The 22,651-nt window shown below is 36.9% G+C and overlaps 1 protein-coding gene across 2 annotated transcripts in view; it reads left to right on the top strand.

Annotated features, from left to right (window-relative positions):
* The first annotated feature begins 7,872 nt into the window (after window positions 1–7,872).
* The window catches only part of LOC124863842 (MAGUK p55 subfamily member 2-like), a 30,611-nt gene continuing 15,832 nt past the window's right edge, over window positions 7,873–22,651 (top strand). Inside the window, exons 1-9 of one of the 2 annotated variants that reach the window (XM_047358357.1) lie at window positions 7,873–8,170; window positions 16,934–16,982; window positions 17,232–17,332; window positions 17,428–17,583; window positions 17,757–17,927; window positions 20,265–20,372; window positions 21,345–21,464; window positions 21,618–21,749; window positions 22,151–22,253. In XM_047358357.1, coding sequence (XP_047214313.1) covers window positions 16,952–16,982; window positions 17,232–17,332; window positions 17,428–17,583; window positions 17,757–17,927; window positions 20,265–20,372; window positions 21,345–21,464; window positions 21,618–21,749; window positions 22,151–22,253 — 922 coding nt within the window. In that variant the 5' untranslated portion in view covers window positions 7,873–8,170; window positions 16,934–16,951. Of the gene's footprint in view, window positions 8,171–8,232; window positions 8,339–16,933; window positions 16,983–17,231; window positions 17,333–17,427; window positions 17,584–17,756; window positions 17,928–20,264; window positions 20,373–21,344; window positions 21,465–21,617; window positions 21,750–22,150; window positions 22,254–22,651 lie in introns of those variants that run through there. The other variant, XM_047358358.1, reaches the window with a different exon arrangement.

Below are 22,651 nucleotides of genomic sequence, written 5' to 3'. Positions count from 1 at the left end.
ACACCAATCATGTGGATTTAACACTAAATAGTCCATCTGTTACTTCATCTACTAACATAGGATATAACCATAAAGTAATTAAGCACAGAGTCCTGTTACTTTTGAAGGTGATCAATCAAACAACCACCACCAATTGTCTCCTCTAGAGACTAGTTTAAAACACTTATTTACTTTTACAATTGTAATACACCATACTGCAATGAGATTTCCCAATTTATTACCTCTCTCTGTCATATTTATACATGTATAGTTTCCAGTGGTGACTCGCTTATGGAAAACTGATTTATCCTTATCTGCTGTAATTACAGGAAAAACAGAATCCTTATGCTGACACATTTCATTAGGATTAGTTTGATTCATTACTTCCATCATACAGAGTTGTGGTATCACAGCTGGAATTATTTATAATAAAAGCCTGGAACCCAAACACACAACACAATCTCTTTTAGTCATGTTAGCCTCTTGTTCTACCATCAATAATCAGTTATTATTTGTTCCTGATACTCCAGTAATAACCTGGAACTTAGTCATTTATGGTTAACTTTCCTAACATAATTTTTACTCTCTTCGCTCTGTTACCTGGATTACATTATCAGCTTTATGGAGCTTAAACAACTTCTTTTAATAACTAGCATAAGCAGTGGTGCACCACTCTGGTGTCCAATTATTTCCGTCATCAGCTACCATCATGGACCATGAGGTGTCTCTTCTATCATTAGTTAAGTACCATTTATAACTTCTATAATCCTGTCCTTTCCTTCCTCGTTTGGTCAAGCTAATGAGTGGATCAGCACCACAGCTGTGGTTTTAGATTTCACGCACACTTGAATACCATAAGTATAAGAGGTTTGTTTAGTACACATAGTTAGGTTATCATACCTTCCTTGATTTAGCACTACTTGTTTCATATGACTCATAGCAGGTGTTGTTACATTCTGATTCATCTTGACTGGTTTCCAGAAATACCAGAAAAACAAAAAAATCAATATGAGAAAAAAGAAAATATATATATATATAAACACCCAGCATCGGAAAGCATTGCTCATCCATCTAGAAATCATTTTGGCTGAAATTTTCCCTCCTCTAAATGGTTCCAGTGTCTTAATTGTCTTCACTGACTTTCGGGTCTCTCCAGCCTCTAAATGTCTGGGTCCACCCTATTATCAGTCTGTAAATCACTTCCCCTGACGGAGCTTTCAACCAAAATGACCTTTTTACAATGTGTAAGGTGAATCCAGGTTGATCTCTCAGTTATTTCACTGCCCTTGCAGTGGTTAAAAATACCTAATATGGATCCTCCCACTTAGGTGAAATACCAATGTTTCTTCTTTACACTCCTTATTAACACCCAGTCTCCTGGTTTCACTAGTTAGTTTTCCTGCTGGGAAATAGAACATTCCTCATTAGTTTAAATTTATTTCTGTTGGTTTCTAACATACTCCTCATATAATCAACTAGGTTGACTTCTTCATCTAACTCCCACTGATTTTTGAACAGTGGTAATCTATATGGTCTTCCAAATAACATTTCATAGGGTGTTAGCCCTGAGGTGCTTGTAATGTTTAGTTGGAAATAGTTCTATCCGTTTAGAAAATACATCTATAATGACTAAACAGAACTTTTTCCCTTCACTGTGGTTTAACTCAATAAAATCCATATGAATTGTTTGGAAAGGGTATTTTGATTTTGAAAATTGTTCCCTTCGTGGTCTTAAATTCCCTTGAGGATTATGTTTTACACATGCTAAACATGTTTTACAAAAATTTTTAATAAGAATTTTTTAGAATTTAATCAATATGTTATGTAATATTAATATATCTGTCCTACTACTCCCCCCTGTTGAGACATTATGAAACATGATGGCTCAAATATTGCTTCCATTTATAGGTTCTTTGGTAGGACAGGTTTATTATCTGGTCATATATAGTTTTCATCTTTTAATGCAGCTCCATGTTTTTTCCACATTTCTATCTCCTGTAGTGAGCTTTATTGTTGCATCTTTTCTAACACTATATCCATTGTCACCAATGCATATCCTGTTTGTGTCTTCTCCCTCTCATCTTTTTAGAGAAATCATTCACATAAACTATTTCGTGATCCTGCAAATCACTTCTAATTTTTTTCTTCTTTTTTTTTTCTAATTCTGCAGTATCAATGCTGAAACTGCATGGGAAACTCTTAAGGTTAAAAGGTTAAACAACACTATTGTAGCACTGCAACTGTCATTTTAGGCTGCAATTACAGCTCTCACACAATATGGTTGCACACACACAACACTGTCTAAATTTGAAAAGAAATAGGCTATTATTTTCATTTTATCTCCATGTTGTTGAACCAGAACTGAAGTCATAAAATGTCCCTTGCAATCTACCATCTGAACAAACAGTTTACTATAATCTGGTAATGCTAAAGCAGTACTGGAAACTAGAACTTGTTTTATGTTGGTAAATGCTTCTTCAGCTTCTACTCTCCATTTCAATTTAGACGTCATTTTCAGCTCTTCCTCATACATTAATTTGTTTAATGGAGCTACTATTTCTGCATAATTTGGCACCCAGTTTCTACAATAATTAGTTAGTCCAAGGAAGGACATCATTTGCTTTTTTGTTACTGGTTTTAGAACTTGTAATATTGCAGTCTTTCTTTCTTCTACTATTGTGCGTCCCCCTGCACTAAGATTATGACCTAAGTATTTAACCTCATTTTTACACAACTGAAGTTTCTTTTTACTGACTTTGTGTCCTTCTTCTGCTAAATGTTTTTATAATGCTATTGTGTCATTTTTACAGGTCTCCTCATCAGGAGAGGCTTAAACAACCTAACAATATTATAACAACACAAAAAGAAAAGAGAGACAAAGTATTAGTTCCTTTTACTCGCTTTGCGAGGAGAAACGGTCAAGATTTGCTCAGTTACAGATCTCGCACCGCTCTGAACAGCATCTGTCCGCCTCCTCTTTTTATTGTCTTTCGGGGGTCCCTAGTTTACAAAAACATTGTTCTCTAAAGGATGGGGGAAAACAACAACTGCATCGTAAAAAGGTCATAAACAGCTTTATACATTAACAACACATTTCCCACAGTCTCCTACAACTTGTAGGGTAAGCTGTGCCTTTTTGTTGAGTGTAATCAGCCTTCATCTTTATGACCTCCTCAACTGGACTGCTTCCTTCTCTGCTAGTTCAGCTCCATTTATTACCCTGCAGACAAACTCATCACATCCTTTCTCACACATACATCATGAAAGGTTATATAATCAAATAGTCAAGTTAAAGAATAGGAGAAAATATAAGATAAATCTATATTCAATTATTCCAACAAACATATATACATTTCTTGATGAAAACACATGTCTAAGGAAAAGGAAAAAGAAAATATATACCTTTCTTGATGAAAACACATGTCTAAGGAAAAGGAAAAAGAAAATATATATATTTCTTAATGAAAACGCATGTCTAAGGAAAAGGAAAAAGAAAATATATACATTTCTTAATGAAAACGCATGTCTAAGGAAAAGGAAAAAGAAAATATATACATTTCTTAATGAAAACACATGTCTAAGGAAAAAGAAAATATATACATTTCTTGATGAAAACACATGTTTAAGGAAAAGGAAAAAGAAAATATATACATTTCTTGTTGAAAACACATGTCTAAGGAAAAGGAAAAAGAAAATATATACATTTCTTAATGAAAACACATGTCTAAGGAAAAGGAAAAAGAAAATATATACATTTCTTGTTGAAAACACATGTCTAAGGAAAAGGAAAAAGAAAATATATACATTTCTTGTTGAAAACACATGTCTAAGGAAAAGGAAAAAGAAAATATATACATTTCTTAATGAAAACACATGTCTAAGGAAAAAGAAAATATATACATTTCTTGATGAAAACACATGTTTAAGGAAAAGGAAAAAGAAAATATATACATTTCTTGTTGAAAACACATGTCTAAGGAAAAGGAAAAAGAAAATATATACATTTCTTAATGAAAACACATGTCTAAGGAAAAGGAAAAAGAAAATATATACATTTCTTAATGAAAACACATGTCTAAGGAAAAAGAAAATATATACATTTCTTGATGAAAACACATGTCTAAGGAAAAAGAAAATATATACATTTCTTAATGAAAACACATGTCTAAGGAAAAAGAAAATATATACATTTCTTGATGAAAACACATGTCTAAGGAAAAGGAAAAAGAAAATATATACATTTCTTAATGAAAACTTATGTTTAAGGAAAAGGAAAAAGAAAATATATACATTTCTTGATGAAATGCATGTTTAAGGAAAAGAAAAGAGAAAATATATACATTTCTTGATGAAAACACATGTCTAAGGAAAAGGAAAAAGAAAATATATACATTTCTTGATGAAATGCATGTTTAAGGAAAAGGAAAAAGAAAATATATACATTTCTTAATGAAAACACATGTCTAAGGAAAAGGAAAAAGAAAATATATACATTTCTTGATGAAATGCATGTTTAAGGAAAAGAAAAAAGAAAATATATACATTTCTTGATGAAAACACATGTTTAAGGAAAAGGAAAAAGAAAATATATACATTTCTTGATGAAAACGCATGTTTAAGGAAAAGGAAAAAGAAAATATATACATTTCTTAATGAAAACACATGTCTAAGGGAAAAGAAAATATATACATTTCTTGATGAAAACACATGTCTAAGGAAAAGGAAAAAGAAAATATATACATTTCTTGATGAAAACACATGTTTAAGGAAAAGGAAAAAGAAAATATATAAATTTCTTGATGAAAACACATGTGTAAGGAAAAGGAAAAAGAAAATATATACATTTCTTGATGAAAACACATGTTTAAGGAAAAGGAAAAAGAAAATATATACATTTCTTAATGAAAACACATGTCTAAGGGAAAAGAAAATATATACATTTCTTGATGAAAACACATGTCTAAGGAAAAGGAAAAAGAAAATATATACATTTCTTAATGAAAACACATGTCTAAGGAAAAGGAAAAAGAAAATATATACATTTCTTGATGAAATGCATGTTTAAGGAAAAGGAAAAAGAAAATATATACATTTCTTGATGAAAACACATGTCTAAGGAAAAGGAAAAAAAATATATATACATTTCTTGATGAAAACACATGTCTAAGGAAAAGGAAAAAGAAAATATATACATTTCTTGATGAAAACGCATGTTTAAGGAAAAGGAAAAAGAAAATATATAAATTTCTTGATGAAAACACATGTCTAAGGAAAAGGAAAAAGAAAATATATACATTTCTTGATGAAATGCATGTTTAAGGAAAAGGAAAAAGAAAATATATACATTTCTTAATGAAAACACATGTCTAAGGAAAAGGAAAAAGAAAATATATACATTTCTTGATGAAATGCATGTTTAAGGAAAAGAAAAAAGAAAATATATACATTTCTTGATGAAAACACATGTTTAAGGAAAAGGAAAAAGAAAATATATACATTTCTTGATGAAATGCATGTTTAAGGAAAAGGAAAAAGAAAATATATACATTTCTTGATGAAAACACATGTTTAAGGAAAAGGAAAAAGAAAATATATACATTTCTTAATGAAAACACATGTCTAAGGGAAAAGAAAATATATACATTTCTTGATGAAAACACATGTCTAAGGAAAAGGAAAAAGAAAATATATACATTTCTTAATGAAAACACATGTCTAAGGAAAAGGAAAAAGAAAATATATACATTTCTTGATGAAATGCATGTTTAAGGAAAAGGAAAAAGAAAATATATACATTTCTTGATGAAAACACATGTCTAAGGAAAAGGAAAAAAAATATATATACATTTCTTGATGAAAACACATGTCTAAGGAAAAGGAAAAAGAAAATATATACATTTCTTGATGAAAACGCATGTTTAAGGAAAAGGAAAAAGAAAATATATACATTTCTTAATGAAAACACATGTCTAAGGAAAAGGAAAAAGAAAATATATACATTTCTTGATGAAATGCATGTTTAAGGAAAAGGAAAAAGAAAATATATACATTTCTTAATGAAAATGCATGTTTAAGGAAAAGGAAAAAGAAAATATATACATTTCTTGATGAAATGCATGTTTAAGGAAAAGGAAAAAGAAAATATATACATTTCTTAATGAAAACACATGTCTAAGGAAAAGGAAAATATATACATTTCTTGATGAAAACACATGTCTAAGGAAAAGGAAAATATATACATTTCTTGTTGAAAACACATGTCTAAGGAAAAGGAAAATATATACATTTCTTAATGAAAACACATGTCTTAGGAAAAGGAAAAAGAAAATATATACAGGGGTCGGACAATGAAACTGAAACACCTGGTTTTAGACCACAATAATTTATTAGGATGGTGTAGGGCCTCCTTTTGCGGCCAATACATCGTCAATTCGTCTTGGGAATGACATATACAAGTCCTGCACAGTGGTCAGAGGGATTTTAAGCCATTCTTCTTGCAGGATAGTGGCCAGGTCACTACGTGATACTGGTGGAGGAAAACGTTTCCTGACTCGCTCCTCCAAAACACCCCAAAGTGGCTCAATAATATTTAGATCTGGTGACTGTGCAGGCCATGGGAGATGTTCAACTTCACTTTCATGTTCATCAAACCAATCTTTCACCAGTCTTGCTGTGTGTATTGGTGCATTGTCATCCTGATACACGGCACCGCCTTCAGGATACAATGTTTGAACCATTGGATGGACATGGTCCTTAAGAATGGTTCGGTAGTCCTTGGCAGTGACGTGTCCATCTAGCACAAGTATTGGGCCAAGGGAATGCCATGATATGGCAGCCCAAACCATCACTGATCCACCCCCATGCTTCACTCTGGGCATGCAACAGTCTGGGTGGTACGCTTCTTTGGGGCTTCTCCACACCGTAACTCTCCCGGATGTGGGGAAAACAGTAAAGGTGGACTCATCAGAGAACAATACATGTTTCACATTGTCCACAGCCCAAGATTTGCACTCCTTGCACCATTGAAACCGACATTTGGCATTGGCATGAGTGACCAAAGGTTTAGCTATAGCAGCCCGGCCGTGTATATTGACCCTGTGGAGCTCCTGACGGACAGTTCTGGTGGAAACAGGAGAGTTGAGGTGCACATTTAATTCTGCCGTGATTTGGGCAGCCGTGGTTTTATGTTTTTTGGATACAATCCGGGTTAACACCTGAACATCCCTTTCAGACAGCTTCCTCTTGCGTCCACAGTTAATCCTGTTGGATGTGGTTTGTCCTTCTTGGTGGTATGCTGACATTACCCTGGATACCGTGGCTCTTGATACATCACAAAAACTTGCTGTCTTGGTCACAGATGTGCCAGCAAGACGTGCACCAACAATTTGTCCTCTTTTGAACTCTGGTATGTCACCCATAATGTTGTGTGCATTTCAATATTTTGAGCAAAACTGTGCTCTTACCCTGCTAATTGAACCTTCACACTCTGCTCTTACTGGTGCAATGTGCAATCAATGAAGACTGGCTACCAGGCTGGTCCAGTTTAGCCATGAAACCTCCCACACTAAAATGACACGTGTTTCAGTTTCATTGTCCAACCCCTGCACATTTCTTAATGAAAACACATGTCTAAGGAAAAGGAAAAAGAAAATATATACATTTCTTGATGAAATGCATGTTTAAGGAAAAGGAAAAAGAAAATATATACATTTCTGCTTTTATTTTTAATTTTGTCAGGATCGGTCCTAGGAGTACTCTGCACTTAATGCAGTATTTGCAATGTTTACAGTTTACCGAGCACTAAACTTTATCAAGAGTATCTGAGAGTAGCTTTTATTAGCGGTGCATCTCTCCTGAAAGGTGATGCGCTACGTTATGGGAGTGACTGCTGATGTGACTCAGTGGGTGTGTGTTTGGTTGTGTGTGGGGCAGAAGGAGGGACCCACCGGGGCCCCATTCGTTCAGTGCATTGAGTCCAGTGTTGTAATCTTGTTGGGAGACAGGTACAGCGAGCCTACCCTGGTGTTTCATCGCCAATGTCAAAATATTTTATTCTGAAGTTTTGACGGAAGTTGCGGGTATTTATCAGTCCCACTGACATCGTCACCGTTCTTCACGTATTCAAGCAAGACGACAACAAGATACGCACGAGACATCTAGACAACGAAAACGTGTCTCCCTGTGTTCAAAGGTAGGAAGATGGTCTCCACAGACCGAAACAAAGAGCCGGTGTTTGCCGCATTCTGCCTCTCTCCTTGACTTATTATTAGAGATGCGCTATTGGATCTGTTTTGATAAAGGTGCATGTTTGAGTGATTCCATGACTGGATGCAATGATTGCGAGGCTGTAGGTGATGTGGTAAATAGTTTCTTTGTTCTCTATATGGTCAGATTTTTGTTTGTGTGCGTTTTCAAAGTGGGTGTGTCTTTTTTTGTTATATATGGCCTCTGGGACTAATTAGAAGAGCTCTCTGCATCTCCTATTGTGTGTAGCTACATGTTTTAGGTGGGCGTTACACGCAGTGGGTTAAAAAGAGGCATGATTTAAACTATAATTTACTAAAGAAAAGGCACATAGACTTGAAGGAATGACGCAGGTTACCACTTTGTTTGCTGCTAGAAGGTCCCGGGTTTGAGTCCTGGCCTGGGTTCTTCCCAAGCATCCGTGGGTTCTCTCTGGGTACTGCGACTTCCTGCCATAAGCCAAAAAACACGACCAACAACTGGGCTTTCTAAATTGGTGTAGGAATGAGCGTGTGCGTGGTTGTCTGTCCTGTGTTTCCACTGGGATGGTGTACTCTACCTTCCCCCCACCCTCGCGACCCAGCGGGGATAACCAGGTGTAGACTATGGATGGATCTGTGGACTTCTAGATGAATCTGTAAAAACTATTGTGATGTACATGCAGTACCCATGTTTTCTTGTTGGAGACATTAAAATAAAGCTCCAATTATTTGTGTTTTCTCAAAAAGGATTCACAAATCATTTACTTTATTTTAAAGAATCTGTGAGCAGTATTTGTATTTCAACTAAAGCCTAACAAACGTAGTTCTGATTGATCTGATTCAAGTGAAGTAGCCAGTAGAAGTAGAAAGCAGAATGGGGAGCTGCGAATTGAATGCCAACTATGGCATCTTTACATGGTGCCAACCTCAAAAACACTGTGACAGTTACACTGTGATTGTTATAGTCACTGTAAAACAGGGTGATGCAAAGATTTAATTCAATTCAGTTTATGTAGCTCCAGTTCACAACACATCTAATGACACTTCACAAAACAAGAAGTCAATTCAATCGAATCATACAGATTCCAAGTCAAGTGCATACATTCCGACTAAATCTAATGATCAAACAATGTGGTGAAATTCAGTTTATTATTCATTAAGGTTAAAAAGTTTTCTGTCAAAGGAAACCCAGCAGATTGTATCGAGTCATTGTTGACTTGCAGATTAGAGTCGACATTTCAAACTGTCTTTACTATCTTATTAGCAGTAAGGGAATCTAGCTTTCCTAAAAAACTAAAGATTGTAGATCCTTACTTTAACTCTTTCCAAACACCTGCCAATGTTTCCAAGTCAAACACGTTTTATAACTGACCACATTTGAAAGTGCAGGAGGACAAAACGGAGCAACTTTGATGTACTCTGCACAGGCTTCCTATTATGTGCTAAATGTCCCACTCTCTCTTAGTCTAAAAAAACACAGACATGACAAGACATGATTTATACAAAAGTTTCTGCTGTTAAATAGCTTCTAACTGCTTTTGTGCTTCCTCCCTCTTAACTTTTAAACACTGATACTCAAAATAGCTAACCTTGAGTGTTCTGCACTCAATAACAACTTCCACACAGAGAGTGTTGCTGTCAGCAGAATATGATAGCATTTAATGCTGTAAGTTCAGTCAGTCAGTCATCTTCTATACCGCTTCTTCCATAGTGGGTCGTGTGGAAGCTGGTGCCTATCTCCAGCAGTCTATGGGCAGGAGGCCGGGTACACCCTGGACAGGTCACCAGTCCATCGCAGAGCACTTTAGGTTCACTGATCAGAAAATAATCAGTTTTTTGTTTTTTTTCCATTTTCAGCCAGCTGGTTACCGGGCAAGGTCTATTAGACTAAAAATCCTCAGATTCGAGCCACCAGCCACAGTAAAATCTCGACCCCACACTTGGATGCAAACACACCATTATTATCACATCTAAATGAACTGCACATTTAGCATACCTCTTACTACACTTATGTCTTAAGCTGTGGATTAAGATATCTTCTTCTGAATTTGTAAAAGACAGAAAGGTTATAGGAAATGAACTAGGTCATAAGATCTCATTTCCAACAATTATGTTCTTTAAAAATTAAAAAAACTGAGCGAGTAGTCTTAAGTGTGCTGTATAGCTGCATCTATGACATTTGTTTCATGGCTTAGCCAGCAGATGGATAGCGGAGATGAATGGAGGAGGGGGAGTGATGAGTGGGTTGGGGGCGTGTTTGCATAAATAGAATGATAATAGAGGGTGATTGACTACAGAGGGAAAGAGGGGGTTAGCCAGGAGAGCATAAAGAAAAAGAACTAAGGGAGACAATGGCCTATTCCAAGATTAACAAAACTGTAGAAAAGTATGGCATTTCATTTGTTTTTCAGCGTCACTTGTTTCATACATAAAGCAGGGTTGTGACTGTACTGTCAGGAAAAGCAAAGCAAGTGTATTTGTAAAGCACCATTTATACACAGGGTAATTCAAAGTGCTTTACAAGAACAACAAAGAAACAGATCAAAAAACAGGTCAATCAAAAACACAAATAAAGCATCACATAAAAGCATAAAAACGTGAAATATAATTGGATACAAAGAAACAGAATTTAAGCAAATAAAAGGGCAAAAATTGTAGAAATGATAAAGCAATATTCAGCCTCTATGTGGAAGTTTTATTAAACAGTAATGTTCTTAGCCCTGATTTAAAGAAGCCAACAGTTTCTGCACATCTCAGGTTTTCAGGCAGTTGGTTTCAGGAGCATAGAAACTAAATGAGTGAACAGGTGTCTGATAACCAGAGAGTTATGGCTCATACCTGACTAGCAACTATGTAGGTAGGCCCAACATGTTTCAGTGCCTTATAGACCATCAAGATGTAAAATTCTGTCATTTTACAAATGAGGAGCTGAGCAGGGATTTAAGGATAGGCATAATATGAACCATGTTCATGGTGTTGGTTAAGACTTGCAGCGTTTCAGATAAGCAGAAGTTGCCTGATTTATTTATTTTATATAATTGTTTTTTACATAGACCTGTACTGTATATAAATGTGTTGTGTTTTGTCATTTTAAACAGTCCAAGTCTATCTATGACAATTCATTCAGGATTAGGAATGCTGGCAGTCTTTTAGAAATCTCACAGTTAAGGTATGGGCCTACTATTTCTGCAGAGATTACACACAGACCGATGTGTCTTGTAAAGGAATAAATGAGCTATGCTGGGATTCTTTTTAGTCTCTTTTTATCTGTACAGAAAAGTGCCCCATAACCTAGAGGATTTTACAGTTTCTGCAGATATCAAATAATGCAGAAAAAGACAGCTCTACAACTTTGAGATGTATTGTTGCTAAAGTAAAATCAGAATGGGCTAAAATCAGTATTGATAGGTCAGGGCTTCACAAAATCAGTGATCAGACATCATCGACAAAATACCTGAGCAATGCCTTTCAACTGGGAAGTGATGTGGGATATGTCTTTCTACAATAGGTTACAAATCTGGTTTGTGAAGTAAATACTACCCTCATTTATAATAACTTTATGTATGACTTGCATGAGAGCAAGTAGAAAACCCTGGTATAGAGGAATTGATTCAATTTATTTCTTAATAATAAGTATATTGTTAGCCTCATAGCATAATTGCCTAAGTCAAAAGATCTAGGCACTAATGCTATGAGGCTAACAATTTGTTTTTTGTTAAGCTGTGATATACCAATATTTTAACTAATTTTGACCATCAGCCCATACTGATGCAGAAAAGCATAGTTATATCTGTGCTTTTACCTTGTCGTGAGTGGGAGGGGCATTTACTGTTATGTCATATTTATTGTCGCTACATGCATGCTCAGTATGAGGGATTGCAGCAAAGTCAATGCCAGTGACTGTCCACTGTCTCTACATGCTCATCCAGGAGGAGTGAATGCTGCAAGTCACTGACTGGATGCAATCTGCTGGGTTTCCTTAGATAGAAAAATATTTTAACCAATTTGAATAATAAACTGAATCTGACTGCACTGTTTGATAGTTAGGATTAATTGGAATGTACCTGACTTGAAATCTGTGTGATTCAATTGAATTGACTTTGTAAAGTGCCTTGAGATGACGTGTTGTGAACTGCCGCTATATAAATAAAATTGAACTGAAATTGAATTTAATTATTAGTATACAACTTTTTTAAGCAAAGTTGTAGTGTTTCAGAGCAAAGCATGTATCTGCTCTAAATCCACTGAGCAACAGGACGCCTTGGAATAAAGTGTGATTCAGCTGCATTAGTCAGAGTAGTATGATGATGGCTTAACACACACCGGCTCTTAAGGGTTTATGAGCACCTGTGTTCAAAAATACATCAGTAGAACAGTAAATGTACACGGTGGACTCTGCTCTTTATATTTTTGTACATTTGAGGTTATCTTGTAATAATTTGGTCAGACATTTCCTACATTAAAACCCTTGAATTGGCAGAGGTCTTACTAAATTTGCACCCTGACTAAACGTTGTTTTAATTGTAGAGTAATACTTCAGATTTTTTATATTAATACAGAAAGATTTCTGCCTTTCTGATGAGTTATATAATAACTGACATTTTGCTGTACTTAAAATCACAGTTTGGAACTATAGTGTTTTGTATTATTTTGTTGATATCAACTTAAATATTTGTGCAATAAAAGGATGATCATAAAAGGAGTTTTTTTAAAGCTGAAATTATAATTGGCTCCTTGTAGTCTCTTTCACACATTTTTCTTTCTGATCAGTATTTTGCCTCTCAGCCTATCTTGCTTTTGCCTACGGTTTTGTGTAATCCTACTGTAGCAATAAGTAGTGATGTGTGAGTGAAAAACTGACAGATGACCCGTTGCCATGGCAGCCATGAGATTTCACAGCAGCTTTTCATTGCAACAAGGATAGATACATAGTTACATGTAAATGGTTTGTTTTTGTTTGGTCCAAATAACTGTAGCTGTATGAGTTGTCATGGTGAAGTGTAGATTAGTTACAACCACATGCCCCTCCTTATTCCCTCTCTCATCAGTCTGTGCAAGCCTTCATTCTGGAACAATCGTAGAAGCTCCGCCTTCTCTTGCTGACATCACTGCCTGCTCTGTGTGTGTGTGTGTTTTCTGTGTGATGAGAAAAAGGAGGTATATTTCTTGAATAATTCAGAAACATGTAAACAAAGTCCAGTTTGTGCTACATCACAAACTGGACTTTGTTTACATGTCTGACATATATATATGTATGACATAAACATAGTTGTTTTGGCAGTTTCATTCATCAACCTTTTTATAACTCAAGCTGAAGTACCTGAAAGGCATTCATTACCGAATGATTCAGTGCTCAGATTCACCTAAAGTGTTCAGGGACACTATAGTTTAAGGGTTGTTTTTGAGTTTTTTCACCTGCGTAACATCTGATAACACAGGTAATTAGTAAAGAAATGCCGATTGTAAGTTTAGCAAGATGTTTACCAAGTTTTAAGCATAGAGCCATTTTGGAAGGTAGGATAGGATTTATTTAGGAAGATAGGATTTATTTTCTACCAAAATATGCTATCGCTGGTTATTCATTTATAAGTCAGAATAAAAAACAGGAAACTAATTTTCTTTGTGTCAGGCTGATGGTACCAATGTTCCTAAAGATCCAGTTTAATCTAGTTTTTTCCTAAGTTGTCTGTAGACATAACACTGATTCATCTATCTGAACCACCATTACCTGGCTTTTCAGATAGCAAAAGATTCCTACCCCTTGAAATCTTCCACATTTTGCCACATTATGACTAAAAACGTTTAGTGAATTTAATTTTAATTTAATGTGATTAGGCCAAAACAAAGTAGTTCATCATTTTGTAGTGGAAGGAGGCAGAAAAGGATACAGTGATTCAAATTTTTTAAATATAAATCTGAGAAGTGTGGTATACATCTGTATTTAGCCCACCTGAGTCAATACTTTGTGGAACCATCTTTTGCTGTCATGCCAGCTACTGAAAAAACCATCCCCCCTATTATGATGCTGCTTCCACTGTGTATCACTGTGGGGAATTTTGCGTTCAGGGTGATGTGCAATGTTTTTTATCACATAAAGTGTTTTCTATGCAGGTAAAAAAGTTTGGGTCTCATCTGACCAGAGCACCTTCCCCCACATATTTGCTGTGTTCTTTACATGACTTGTGGAACAAACTGCAAACAGAACTTCTTATGGATTTCAACACTCTTCTTCTAGCTACTCTTCCACAAATGCCAGAGAACCGTGTTCCTGTTGGCAGATTGAGATTTCACAACAGCTTTCCATTGCAACAAGGATAGATACATAGTTACATGTGAAAGGTTTATTTTTGCTTGATCCAAATAACTGGAGCTATATGAGTTGTCATGGTGATCTAACATCTGAGCTGGAAATCTCTGCAGCTCCTCCAGAGTTACCATGGACCTCTTGGCTGCTTCTCTAGCTAATGGTATCATTGTCAGTTTAGCTCTCAGCCATTACTTTCTATAGGGTTATACAGGTCCTTCTCAAAATATTAGCATATTGTGATAAAGTTCATTATTTTCCATAATGTCATGATGAAAATTTAACATTCATATATTTTAGATTCATTGCACACTAACTGAAATATTTCAGGTCTTTTATTGTCTTAATACGGATGATTTTAGCATACAGCTCATGAAAACCCAAAATTCCTATCTCACAAAATTAGCATATCATTAAAAGGGTCTCTAAACGAGCTATGAACCTAATCATCTGAATCAACGAGTTAACTCTAAACACCTACAAAAGATTCCTGAGGCCTTTAAAACTCCCAGCCTGGTTCATCACTCAAAACCACAATCATGGGTAAGACTGCCGACCTGACTGCTGTCCAGAAGGCCACTATTGACACCCTCAAGCAAGAGGGTAAGACACAGAAAGAAATTTCTGAATGAATAGGCTGTTCCCAGAGTGCTGTATCAAGGCACCTCAGTGGGAAGTCTGTGGGAAGGAAAAAGTGTGGCAGAAAACACTGCACAACGAGAAGAGGTGACCGGACCCTGAGGAAGATTGTGGAGAAGGGCCGATTCCAGACCTTGGGGGACCTGCGGAAGCAGTGGACTGAGTCTGGAGTAGAAACATCCAGAGCCACCGTGCACAGGCGTGTGCAGGAAATGGGCTACAGGTGCCGCATTCCCCAGGTCAAGCCAGTTTTGAACCAGAAACAGCGGCAGAAGCGCCTGACCTGGGCTACAGAGAAGCAGCACTGGACTGTTGCTCAGTGGTCCAAAGTACTTTTTTCGGATGAAAGCAAATTCTGCATGTCATTCGGAAATCAAGGTGCCAGAGTCTGGAGGAAGACTGGGGAGAAGGAAATGCCAAAATGCCAGAAGTCCAGTGTCAAGTACCCACAGTCAGTGATGGTCTGGGGTGCCGTGTCAGCTGCTGGTGTTGGTCCACTGTGTTTTATCAAGGGCAGGGTCAATGCAGCTAGCTATCAGGAGATTTTGGAGCACTTCATGCTTCCATCTGCTGAAAAGCTTTATGGAGATGAAGATTTCATTTTTCAGCACGACCTGGCACCTGCTCACAGTGCCAAAACCACTGGTAAATGGTTTACTGACCATGGTATCATTGTGCTCAATTGGCCTGCCAACTCTCCTGACCTGAACCCCATAGAGAATCTGTGGGATATTGTGAAGAGAACGTTGAGAGACTCAAGACCCAACACTCTGGATGAGCTAAAGGCCGCTATCGAAGCATCCTGGGCCTCCATAAGACCTCAGCAGTGCCACAGGCTGATTGCCTCCATGCCACGCCGCATTGAAGCAGTCATTTCTGCAAAAGGATTCCCGACCAAGTATTGAGTGCATAACTGTACATGATTATTTGAAGGTTGACGTTTTTTGTATTAAAAACACTTTTCTTTTATTGGTCGGATGAAATATGCTAATTTTGTGAGATAGGAATTTTGGGTTTTCATGAGCTGTATGCCAAAATCATCCGTATTAAGACAATAAAAGACCTGAAATATTTCAGTTAGTGTGCAATGAATCTAAAATATATGAATGTTAAATTTTCATCATGACATTATGGAAAATAATTAACTTTATCACAATATGCTAATATTTTGAGAAGGACCTGTAGATCCTTTCTCCATGTTCAGATGTTGGTTTGAACAGAGCTCTTTGAGATGTTCAAAGCTTTGAATATTGCTTTAGAATCTAGCCCTACTTGAAACTACTCCAAAACGTTCTCATTGATCTGTAAGCGGTGCTCCTTGGTCTTCATGATACAGTTTGTTCTCTAATGCTAACCAACCTCTGAGGTCTTTAAAGAACCCCTGGATTTACGCAGAGATTAAATTGCACACAACTGGACTCTAGTTATTAATTACTGTTTTTGACAGCAAGTGGTTGCACTGGATTTGGTATTATTTTGTGGGGTAAAGGGGGCTAAAAGCAAATGCACCTCACACATTTCAGATTTCCATTTGTTAAAAAAAAAACATCGTTATTCCTCCACCTCCAACTATGCATTATGATGTTGGTCAAATACATAAAATTCCCTAAAATATTGTGGTTCTGATTTGGCTACATTTGAAGAAAAGATGTCAGTATGGAATGCAGATGATAGAAGTTAAGAATAAACTTGTTCTTAAAATCTGTCATATTTTGCTTAACCTTTTCATACATTGATTCTGTTAGCCATCTCGCCACCCTATTTTTCCTTTGTCTATCTCTCTCAGATTGACTGAAGTTCTGCCATGCCTGTGGCCTCCACCAGGACAGAGCCTGGTGAGACCTAACATCCTCCGTCATATTAGCAGTTATCACCATAAAATTATTGTTCTCTGTTTTCCTTTATTAACAAATGCTCCTTCCTTTTGTTCATCCAAAGGCTCTTCTCTGTGCATCAACTGAATTTTAATTCAGGAATGTCTGATTTCCTTTAAAGTAATGTTATTAATGCTCTGAGATGTCTGGTAGGATTTGTATCTTCTAAATGAATGTTTGCATTAAGGCTGCTGTATATGTTTGTGTCAGTTCCCCAGGTATTGGACGCAATGAGTGACAGCACCACCAGTTCCACCATTGCCAATGACCTGGACCTAATCTACCTCAAAGGCATTATGGAAAGCCCTTTGGTGGGGTATACACACAATGGTTGAAATAGAAGTAGGTTTTAAAAAAGATTTGTCTTTTACTTCTAATAACACATCACTGTTGATGAATGTGTTAGGAGCAAGAGGAGAGCCCAAAGGAGCCCCGGTTGTCGCCAGTGAGGGAGAACAATGTAGAGCTCCTGCAGGAAATCCTCAGAGATCTCGATCCATTCACACAGCGCTCTGACACTGCAGCTGAGCTTGCCGGCATTCTCACACAGCCTCACTTCCAGGTGCAGAATGGACAGAAACACATCATGCTGCATTTTAAGGCTTTTAAACAGGAAATAACAGAATTTACAGTAAAATATCTTCTTGTTCATCGGTCATTTGGTTGAATAAAAGTGAATCTGAATATTACAAATGAGTCAAACTAATGTTTCACGTGTCATTTTCCTTCTCTTAGTCTCTACTAGAGACTCATGATTCAGTGGCCTCGCAAGCATGTGATAGCCAACATCCCAGTCCGTGTGATTTTGTTGATCATGAACAAGAAGACAGCCAGGCAACCAATCCAGCTCTGCCTTCTGATGCTATACGCATGGTTGGCATACGTAAAGTAGCCGGGGAGCATCTGGTAAGAAGCGTCAGTGCATAAACACATAGCATTGTATTGTTGTAGTTAAAGATAGTAGTTGTCTAGTTTGACCAAATCAGCAGAGATGTTACATTTTTAATTATGAACTGCCTGGGGTCAAGGTAGCCCTCGCCCCAGGCAGTTCATAAGGTGGCAAGGTGGCTAAATGAAGGCAGGGTACAACATTGGTAGGTCACCAGTCCATCACAGTAAAACAAACCCAGAAACATGAATTCTCCTCTAGCAGAAAATCCTGAAGCTAATCCCTAATGAAATTAAGACTCCTTGGGTTATGTGGCAGGACAATGGTCTGGAGAACGCAAGTCCAGCTCTGCATGACTCAAAAACTGCGAAATGAAGGTTTTTGAGTTGCCTAGTCAAAGTCAGGTGTTACATCTAATTAAGATGTTGAGACATGACTGGCAAGGTGGCTAAATGAAGATAATTCTGCAAAGAGGAGTGGCCAAAATTCTTCCATAGTAATAGTAAGACTCATTTCCAGTTATCACAAATGCTTGAAGGTAGTTGTTACCAAGGGTGGCACAACTAGTAATTAGGGGGGGGTTACTTTTTCATATAGAACTAGGGTGGTTTGAATGGCTTTACTTTCCCTCCCTAATAAATGAAATCATGATTTAAAAACTGCCTGATGTATTTACTCAGATTACTTTTGTCTGATATTAAAATTAGTTTGATGATCTGAAAGATTTAAGTGTGGCAAAAAAGCAAAAATGGAAGAAACCTGTAAGGAGACAAACACTTCTTCACAGCTCTGTACCTGGCAGTCTTCATAAATGTACTTCAGTTCAGCGTTTTATGTGAGAGAAAACAAGCAGTTCTTCTTATAGTAAAATAACAGAGCTTTGCAAATGAATCTAGAACTCATACCATATGTTCTAACTCTTTCCTAGTCTATCTCAGTATTGTGGTTGTGTCCTGTTTAAGTCACTTCCCAGAGATGATGGTGAGGATGCTGCACTCTCCTGTATCTTTACAAATTTTGTTTTGGCAACACTCCACCTGAAAGGGTCCCAGCTCTATATTTTGTTGGTTATTCTATTCTATTATATTCTATTCAGTTCATTTATATAGCGCCAATTCACAACACATGTTGTCTCAAGGCACTTCACAAAAGTCAGGTACATATATTCCAATTAATCCTAATAATTGAACAGTTCAGTCAGATTCAGTTATTTATTCAAATTGGTTAAAATATTTTTCTATCTAAGGAAACCCAGCAGATTGCATCCAGTCAGTGACTTGCAGCATTCACTCCTCCTGGATGAGCATGTAGAGACAGTGGACAGTCACTGGCGTTGACTTTGTAGCAATCCCTCATACTGAGCATGCATGTAGCGACAGTGGAGAGGAAAAACTCCCTTTTAACAGGAAGAAACCTCCAGCAGAACCAGAACCAGGCTCAGTGTGAGCGGCCATCTGCCACGACCGACTGGGGGTTTGAGAGAACAAAGCACAAAAAGAAAAAAGAAGCACTGATCTAGGAGTACTTTCTATGGGAAGGAAAAGTAAATGTTAATGGATGTAGCTCCTTTAGTTGTTTCACCTAGAAAGAAAGAACAGATAAACTCTGATCCAGTTTTCAAGGTTAGAGTCTGAAAGAGAGAACATAGAGTTAGTCACAGTAGAAGCTCAGTCAGTAGCCATGTCTAGGAGAGAGAAAGGGTTAAACACTAAAAGACAGGGCCATGTGGATCATCTGTAGAAGGTGAGCATTAAGTTGTTGCCAGCAGAAGCTTGGACGATGCCCCTCTCCAGAAAGTGTCACAGGTTGACACAGAGTCAGGCCAGGTGTAGCTTCTAGAAAGAGAAAAGAGAGAACATAAAGTTAAAAGCTGAAATAACAGCAAATAATGCAAAATTGGAGAGTAGTGTGAGAATGTATCGAAGAGGGTGAAAGTGGTCATTATATCCTCCAACAGCCTAAGCCTATAGCAGCATAACTACACAGATAGTTTCAGTTCAGTTTATTTATTTATATTGCGCTTATTTACAATAATGTCGTCTCAAGGCACCTCACAAATGGTCCGGAACGAGTGCCAGAGCCAGGCCACCCCAGAACGGGCCACATGTAGGGAAACTAAGTAAAATAATAAACTGATAAAGTTTATCCATCTAAAGCCTACTGATGGCCATTGTTATACTAAAAACCTTAAGGATTGGGATACCTCTCTCTGACGGACTGATTATAACCATTGGAAAAGAGAAGGGGTCATACAAGTAGCAGAAATGGAGGGTGTGTTTGCACCTCAACCATAACTGAGCAGAACTTTGTGCAATTTTTGAATTCACACATACAGCTTTTGTTTGTTGTTACAGGGTGTGACGTTCAAAGTGGAAGCCGGAGAGCTGGTGATAGCTCGCATCCTCAACGGTGGGATTATAGACCAGCAAGGCCTGCTGCATGTTGGAGACGTCATCAAAGAGGCATTTATCCAATTTCTACTTTCCTCCACTTTTTGAAACGGGCTTTTTTTTCTAATCTATATAGTTTCGTAATAAATATAAAGCCATATTGGAGCATATTCTTTACAAAAAAATACATCTATTTGTTTTCTTCTGTCTAAAGGTAACAACATAATTAAAAACCTCTTTAATTATTTATATCCACACTGAGCCTTATCACTGTCAGTGACCACAGACTTACTAGCCTGGTGGATAACCTGAACCACAAAACACACATTAAGACTAGAGATTTACCTTAAAATTGGCTGGTGACCAGACTTTATTTTTTAATTAGAGGCCTTTATTGACAGTTACTAGACAGGAAATGGGCAGAAAGAGAAGGGGGGAAGACATGCAGCAAAGGTCTCAAGGTGGGGAACGGAACCCTGAACAGCTGCATGTAAGACTGAAGCCTCTGTGTATGGAGCCCCCGCTGTAGCCCTACACCACACAACGACCCAAAAATCCAGATCTTTAATCAGTCGTCGAAGCTAACAGGTCATTCCAGAGTGGAAACAGTGAGCAAAGTATAAAGTGCTAGTATAATGCTAAGGCTAGTTTGAAATGTAAAACATTTACTATTTGAATACACCTTGTCCTTGTTTTAAAATATTAAAGCCATGTTTTACAGTAACTGCTCTTTCTCTATCACACACAGTGTGACATCACCACTGCTCCTGGTTTAAGTAATTGAGTGCTCTCTGCAGGAAGTCTATAAAAATCTGATGAATGCTCTTTTTATATCCTGGCACTAAAAGAGAACCGGTTAAAATCAGCATTGATAAGTCAAAGTGTTACAAAATGTGGAGATCAGAAATCAGCAACAAAACGATGATCGGTCCATTCAGCTTTATACTTAATTGTATGTGACAGTTAATTAAAAAAACGCTTTATCCTAGAGACGAGCTTCATGAATAATTTAATTTAGCAGATTTCTTTTTTTTCGTCTGACAGGTGAATGGGCGAGACCTGAGCCAGGACCCCAGAGTGTTGCTGGAGGAGCTACAAGCAGCCAGTGGAATTGTAGTTCTGAAGATACTGCCCAGTTACCACGAGACCATTCCACCAAGACAGGTGACACAAACACTACCAGGTTACAACTCCCATTATAGGCTTTCTGGTGGTCCATTTAAAATTATTTTCATCTCAAATGAATTCATTTCCTGGTAAATCAATGAATGGGGAAAACCATTACATAAAGCCTCCTGTTTGTTTGAATTTGTCCAGGTGTTTTTCAAGTGTCTCTATGACTATGACCCAGCCATTGACACCCTGATTCCTTGTAAGGAAGCAGGTTTAAGGTTTGAAACAGGAGACATCCTTCAGATAGTCAACCAAGATGATATCAACTGGTGGCAGGTATGTATGTACAAAAAAAAAAGAAATTAGTTTAAAAGTTTATAAACCATGAAAATTTCACTTTCTTTGCTTTGTTTGCTTAAAGTGATAACAAGTATTTCTATGTGAAGTTATGTTCACTTATCAGATCATTCACAGGAAATGATATTCCTACATGACAAAAAAGACATACAGCACAGGTTGCTGGGGTTGGGATTGGAACCAGGGACTCCGTAAATGGATAGCGTGCTCTACTGCTACGCCACACGCCTTCTTCATGTTTTTACTCAGAATACACTGTGCAGTTTTCCTAAAGCCTCTGTGGGTGTGGAAATAAAAGCTAATTTAGGAGCTTGTGAACATTACACCCTTTTTTTTTTAAACACACTAATATTTTGAACACCAGTGTATGTTTTGGTCAGGCCCGTCATGTGGAGGGTGGCAGTGCTGGGCTGATCCCCAGTCAGATGTTGGAGGAGAAAAGAAAAGCTTTTGTCAAGAAAGATGTGGAGCTGGCACCTGCAGGTACATGAACCAAAAGAACACGTCAGATTTAAACTCCAATAACTGTGATTTGCTGCCATCTACTGGTATGTTCGCAAGTCTGTCCTGTAAATACGCAGTACAAATACGGCTCCAAAAATTTGAATATCAGGAAAAAGTTCAATATTTTTTGTCAAAAGTCTAGTCAAGTTTATTTATATAGCGCTTTTCAGCAACAAGGCACTCAAGGCACTGTACATATGGAAAAACATTACAATGATACAGGAAATTAAACAACAGAGTTAATTAAAAAAAATAAAAAAAATAACGAGAATAGAATGATGGATAAGAAAATGAAAAGAAAATTGGACTGAAAACTTAACTAATAATGTTTAGATAATACATTCAAAGGCCACTCTAAACAAATAAGTTTTTAATCT

This window comes from Girardinichthys multiradiatus, chromosome Y (assembly GCF_021462225.1).
Source record: "Girardinichthys multiradiatus isolate DD_20200921_A chromosome Y, DD_fGirMul_XY1, whole genome shotgun sequence".
Lineage (NCBI taxonomy): Eukaryota > Metazoa > Chordata > Actinopteri > Cyprinodontiformes > Goodeidae > Girardinichthys > Girardinichthys multiradiatus.
Note: the sequence above shows the minus strand (reverse complement) of the source record. Positions and strands in the feature narration are given on the sequence as shown.